Raw genomic sequence first — 6,234 nt, forward strand, 5'->3', positions numbered from 1 at the left:
TTCACCCGCAACTCCATTCCGCCACCATTTCAATTTACAGGCAACCACTCCACGTCCAGTAGAGAGAGAAACAAGAGAGAGAAAGCAGCATAATGTCGGGATGGGACGAAGGAGCAGTTTACTACAGCGATCAAGCACAGTTCCCCACTGGTCGCGCCAATGGCTTAGAAGTCGGTGGTAGTCGACACTCCGTACTCCTCAAATTCAAGGAGTTCATCCGAAGTTTTGAGACTAACTCAAATGTCTTCCCTTATCGTGAGAGTTTGGTTCACAACGCAACTTCACTGGTCGTTAATCTGGAACACCTTGATGCCTTTGATCCCGATCTACCCTCTCTCCTCCGCTCTGCTCCCGCCGACTACCTTCCTCTTGTTAGTTCCTTCTTCTCTCTTTCATCTCTTTCTGTAGCAGTTCTCTTTTTTCATTGTACTAATTCTTTCAAATTTGGGTTTTCAGTTTGAGACGGCGGCTTCGGAGGTGTTGGCGAGTTTGAAGTCGAAGGTTGCAGGGGAGACCGGAGAAATGGAGGAGCCTTTCACTGAGGATGTTCAGATTCTTCTGACCTCCAATGAGGATTCCATCTCAATCCGCGCTCTTGGTGTATGCCCTTTTTACTCGAATTCATTGTTTGATTTAGGGTTTTAAGTTTGATTTAGGGTTTTTAATTGAATTTAGGGTTTAAGTTACATTTAGGGTTTTAAAGTAAATTTAGGGTTTTAATTGATTTTAGGGGTTTTAATTGAATTTAGGTTTTAAGTTACAGTTAGAGGTTTTAATTGAATTGGTTTCTGTAACATATGAACAGGCTCAATACATATCGAAAATGGTGAAGATATCAGGGATAACAATAGCAGCTTCAAGAACAAAAGCAAAAGCTACCTATGTAACTTTACTTTGTAAGAATTGTAAAAATGTCAAGGTTGTTCCTTGCCGTCCTGGTCTTGGTGGCGCTATTATTCCCAGATCATGTGACCATATTTCTCAGCCTGGTGAAGACCCTTGCCCTCTTGATCCATGGCTTATAGTTCCTGACAGAAGCAAATATGTTGATCAGCAGACCCTCAAACTTCAAGAGAATCCTGAGGTTCATTTATTTTTAGTCTATTATGTCATTTTTAGCTGAATTATGTTAGTTTCTTTTGTTGAACTTTTGTATACTTACCATCTTCATAATAAATGGTGAATAGGATGTTCCAACTGGAGAGCTTCCAAGAAACATGCTTCTTTCCGTCGATAGACATCTTGTTCAAACTATTGTTCCTGGCACCAGACTCACTGTCATGGGAATTTACAGCATTTTTCAGGCTTCCAATTCATCTACTGCGTAATAATCCTTACCTTGTCAACTTAATTAACTGTGTATTGCATTGCATTCATCAGATACTTATTCTTCTTTTTGCTCTTGGGCAATTCGTTGTTGGTCATCATACAGCCATAAGGGAGCAGTTGCAATAAGACAACCTTATATAAGAGTTGTAGGAATCGAGGAAGCTAATGAGGCCAACTCTCGAGGTCAAGCTGCTTTCACAGCTGAGGAGGTGAGTTCTTCTGTTTAACATGCATGCTAATTCTATTATGAGTATTGTCTTTATCTGTTGGCCCCCTTTTGCTATTATTTACCAAATGCTGGTTTTTATTTTATTTTATTGGAAACTATTATTCACATACTGCTCCTAGGAATGAGAAATTGTTTGTTGTAGATGTTTGCAGTTTTATGGTTTTGTATGTTGAAACCTTCAGTGCTCATGTTTCATTTTTTGCCAAATAAAATTTGTAATACTCACCAAGTATAAGAATACAAACACCAAAGCGATTAAACACCTAGGCCTAAAGTGGTAAAAACTCCCCCCACCTTCTAGGAAGGGTTGAGGTGACCACACAAGCCACAACAAAAACAGTTTCTCATCTCCTCATTACACCTAATTGCAATATGAAAAAGAATCCTATAGATCACTTGAGTACAACTGTACAAGAGTCCAGTTTATTGTTAAACACCTTGGAGTTTCTCTGTAGTCAAATACTATCAACTGTCTCCATAAAAGCAATGCTGCAGACCTTGTCTTGAACCTTGAACATTTTTTCGCTGCCCATCTAACCCCCTCTGAAAAGCTCATACCTTGACTGTGAATTCTCAGTTTAGCCAACACCGTACACCAGATTTCATGAGAATAAACACACTGGAAGTACATATGTTGAACAGATTCCATTTCCTGCTGGCAGAAACTGCATATGCCATCAATGTTCAAATTCCAACTTAGGAGCCTAGTAGCTAACCTGTTTTGCACTGCTAGCCACCGAACAAAGTTACTCTTAGGGCTTGACTTACTGTTACAGATTAATGCTCATGTTTGATTATGCCTCCCTCACAGATTGAAGGATTCAAAAGATTTGCTGCCCAGCCTGATGCATATCAAACCATATGCTCTAAGATTGCTCCCTCTATCTTTGGCCATGATGAGGTCAAGAGGGCTGTGGCTAGCCTTTTGTTTGGCGGGTCAAGGAAGGTACGGCGTATTTTCGTGTGTTTCCCTTTTGTTAATAGGAATATTTCAATTAGTATCTCTAAATTATGTGTGGCATACACCACTTTCTGTTGTTGCAGACTTTGCCGGATGGTGTAAGGCTAAGAGGTGACATCAATGTCCTGCTATTGGGGGACCCTTCTACCGCCAAATCACAGGTACCTTTCTCTGCAATGTGCACTCTCTTATACTATGTTTAATGGCTGTTTCATGTTTCATTCAACGGTCACTGGCTAGTAAAGCCAATTGTAGCTCATTTTACCAGAAAATAAATAAATAAATAAAACTAATACTCTAATCTCATTTTCTCAATGAAGTTTCTCAAGTTTGTCGAGAAGACAGCACCTGTAGCTGTTTATACTTCGGGTAAAGGATCGTCGGCTGCTGGACTCACAGCTTCTGTGATTCGAGATAGTGGATCAGTAAGTTCTCAACTTATAAATTCATGATTCATGAATGCTATCATATTTCTGTCAAACCTAACTGACATGCAGCCTGAGTACTTTTAGCTCATTGTCTTTCAAGTTTCATTTCTTGATTACAACCTGTCTTGTTCATTTCCAGCGTGAGTTTTATCTGGAAGGTGGTGCCATGGTATTGGCTGATGGAGGTGTTGTCTGCATTGACGAGTTTGACAAAATGAGACCAGAGGATAGGTTAGCTGGGCTTTAGTTACTTTCAGACTATTTTGAAACACGTGTGCTTATATGTTCACGATAACTATCATTGGTACATATAATGTATTATTGCTGAGTTGCAATCTTGGTTGTACAGGGTTGCTATTCATGAAGCCATGGAGCAACAGACCATCTCTATTGCTAAAGCAGGTATAACAACTGTTCTTAATTCAAGAACCTCTGTTCTGGCAGCTGCCAATCCTCCATCAGGCCGTTATGATGATCTAAAGGTTCGTAGCTTCTGTTCTTTTTGTATCATATATATGTAGTTGTTCTTGGTTTCTCCCCACTACTTCAATTTAGCAGTAATGCTGATAGCAAGACTTCCTTTCCCCAGACCGCGCAGGATAACATTGATCTCCAGACGACTATCCTTTCAAGGTTCGACCTAATTTTCATCGTCAAAGATGTCAGGATGTACAGTCAAGATAAGGTAAATATACAGCATAATCTTAAGAACACTTCTGCATCTTTTTGCTATGTTATGATTGCAGTCAGTGCTCAAATTTCAATCTTTATGTTTGATTTTGAACTTGTTTACACCTGCACCAAGATGCATATGATGTTTTCTTTCCCACATAGTTTATCAAGAAATAAGCGCCCTAGTGATTTTTCATTTCCGTATTTTTTTGTTTCAGATAATTGCAAGTCATATCATAAAAGTCCATGCGTCTGCTGATTCGACTAGGGGGGAAACTAAAACTTCAAAAGAAGAGAACTGGTTAAAGAGGTATTTTTTGTGAATTGTCTAGATCATATACATGTAATTGGTGCTACCATTTATGACCTCTTTAATAATATTAAAAAAAAGAGAAAGTGTGGGGGACTGCTAAATTGGTACTAATTGCATGTACTTACCTGAATACAGATATATACACTACTGTAGAACTAATTGCTTCCCTCGTCTATCGGAATCAGCTGCAAAGAAATTACAGACTGAATATGTTAGCATACGACAGGTATTGAAGCTTCCAAAAGAAATTACCTATTTATTTTGTTAACATCTTTTGTTCTTTGGAACTGCTTCAAAAGGAGCCAGGAAGTTATAAGATTACAATGATCATTTTCCTTGGATTGTTGCATCTGTTTAAAGTACTACAAAAGAAAAAGTATCAGAATAACTCTTATATATGATATCTTTTGGTTGTACGTATGTGTAATGGGTTCATATTCTGGCTCTTGTAGAATATGAGGCAACAAGCAAATGAAAGTGGTGAGGCAGCTGCAATACCGATCACCGTGAGGCAACTCGAGGCTATAGTTAGATTAAGTGAGGCCCTTGCAAAGATGAGATTGTAAGTTCTTGGTTTTTAGCTTGATTATTTGACTTTGTTATGGTTTTCTTGTGAGAATGGCTCTTTGATTAAAGTTGGCTGATCTTATGGCTTTGTCTTCTAAAGCTTTGTTCTGTTAGACTTATTTTGACTTATTTCAGACAAAATAAGTTTAGTTCAGTTTAGAAAATTAAGTTTATTTCAGTCAATCTTTTTCCACACAATAAGTTTAGAGAAGTTCAGATAATATGAGTTAAGACAAAATAAGTCGAATAGAACGGAGCCTAAGTAAAGACATTTATGTCCAGTGCGGCAACACTATTTTTTCTATCATCACAGGTTTGTGGTAGTTCATCTTTATGTTGTGTTTCTAAATCTTTGTATATCATGGTTACAGATCTGTGGTTGCCACGGACGAGCATGTAAAGGAGGCAATAAGGCTGTTCAATGTTGCCACTATGGATGCAGCACGCTCTGGAATTAATCAGCAAATAAATCTTACTCCCGAAATGGCAAATGAGATAAAGGTCTTGCAGAATTGAATTCTTGTATTTGCATCAGGTTATCTTGTAGGTTTGTCATCTTAACGTTTTCTTTTGTTTTTCGTGTAAACAGCAAGCAGAAGTGCAGATAAAGAGAAGAATTGGCATTGGTAGCCACATATCGGAAAGACGTTTAATTGATGACCTTAGCAGAGTTGGGATGAATGAATCCATTGTAAGTTGCAAATTTATTTTCTAGTTAGCTTTCTGCACTTAATAAATTTTATAAATTTTGGCTGGTTGATCATGAGCAAAGAACCTTGCTCCTATTAACTACAGTATGTTCTTGTTCTAAAGTCTAAACACAGTATTATAGATTGCAATAGATGGTGAGAACAGAGATTAGGGACAAGTAATCCTATTCTGAAGAAAAGTTAATAAATTAAATAAGTAATCCTACCAATTTGTTTATCTAGTAAGACAGTATGATTAACTTGTGATTAATCTGTTTCTAAACTTTCCAGTTGTAGTTAAATTTGTATATCTTTTTGACCTTGCAGGTGAGGAGAGCACTATTGATAATGCATCAAAGAGATGAAGTCGAGTACAAGAGAGAAAGGCGTGTAATTGTTCGTAAAGCTTGAGCTCGAACCACACCTTATTCGAAAGCTTGTTACTTTAGTGTTATCTCCATTCTCCAAACTCACTTGTATCCTGCAAGTTGTATATTTCCATCAGATCAAAGATATGTTCTTTTGACCTTACACTTGGGTGGTCTTAGTTATGAGTGACCAGCAACCCATATTTGCATTATGTATTTAATTATGTAACCTAGAATTTAGGCTTTTGTTTCTGTATGATTATGGTTCATGGTTGGCAGTTAATTGGAACAGGCTTGCTTATGCTTAGCAGTTAGCATACAACACTAATTTATGTTCTTCAGTTTCAACTGCAGCCAGTCTACTTCCAATTTGCCTCGAGAAGCTAAATTAAAAGCCATGTATCAGATTATGCTGCTTGTTTTGTAAGAAAAAAATACTGTGCGGGTATAATATTAGTCTAGTTAGCATTGTTTAACTACTTGTTGGCATGTTGCTCAGTAGCGGATCCAGAAATTCGAGGTAGCGAGGTCACTATTTAAAAATTGATGAAATTTTCACTAAAATTATGTATTTTAATTTTTTTTTTGAAATTTTAACTATAAAAAATTCAAGTGGAGTCAAGGACCCCCCTCAAACACAAATTACAAGGTACACCCGGTTGTATGTAGTTCTACATG

General features: G+C 37.6%; 1 protein-coding gene across 2 annotated transcripts; it reads left to right on the forward strand.

Moving 5' to 3' along the window:
- Positions 1-5,863, forward strand: LOC110778363 (DNA replication licensing factor MCM5). 2 transcript variants are annotated; one of them, XR_008927502.1, is made up of 18 exons: positions 1-371; positions 457-600; positions 806-1,084; positions 1,188-1,324; positions 1,433-1,538; positions 2,370-2,504; positions 2,603-2,680; positions 2,840-2,944; positions 3,087-3,178; positions 3,297-3,429; positions 3,537-3,632; positions 3,838-3,929; positions 4,068-4,158; positions 4,385-4,494; positions 4,871-5,000; positions 5,089-5,190; positions 5,516-5,695; positions 5,751-5,863. XR_008927502.1 is itself a non-coding variant. In XM_021982919.2 (17 exons), the coding sequence occupies exons 1-17, from the start codon at positions 93-95 to the stop codon at positions 5,597-5,599; spliced, it is 2,193 nt and encodes a 730-aa protein (XP_021838611.1). In that variant the 5' UTR covers positions 1-92; the 3' UTR covers positions 5,600-5,863. The 2 variants fall into 2 exon arrangements, 1 of the variants encoding a protein (XP_021838611.1); XM_021982919.2 differs by having other exon boundaries at positions 5,516-5,863.
- Positions 5,864-6,234: the final 371 nt, after the last annotated feature.

This window comes from Spinacia oleracea, chromosome 2 (genome assembly GCF_020520425.1).
Source record: "Spinacia oleracea cultivar Varoflay chromosome 2, BTI_SOV_V1, whole genome shotgun sequence".
Lineage (NCBI taxonomy): Eukaryota > Viridiplantae > Streptophyta > Magnoliopsida > Caryophyllales > Amaranthaceae > Spinacia > Spinacia oleracea.

What these genes read in the sequence shown, in the direction of transcription:
- LOC110778363 (XM_021982919.2), top strand. Translation starts at nt 93, where the DNA reads ATGTCGGGATGGGACGAAGGAGCAGTTTACTACAGCGATCAAGCACAG. An exon ending in TCTCAATCCGCGCTCTTGGT is followed by an intron (nt 601 to 805) that starts GTATGCCCTTTT and finishes ACATATGAACAG; the next exon opens with GCTCAATACATATCGAAAAT. An exon ending in CTTCTACCGCCAAATCACAG is followed by an intron (nt 2,681 to 2,839) that starts GTACCTTTCTCT and finishes TTCTCAATGAAG; the next exon opens with TTTCTCAAGTTTGTCGAGAA.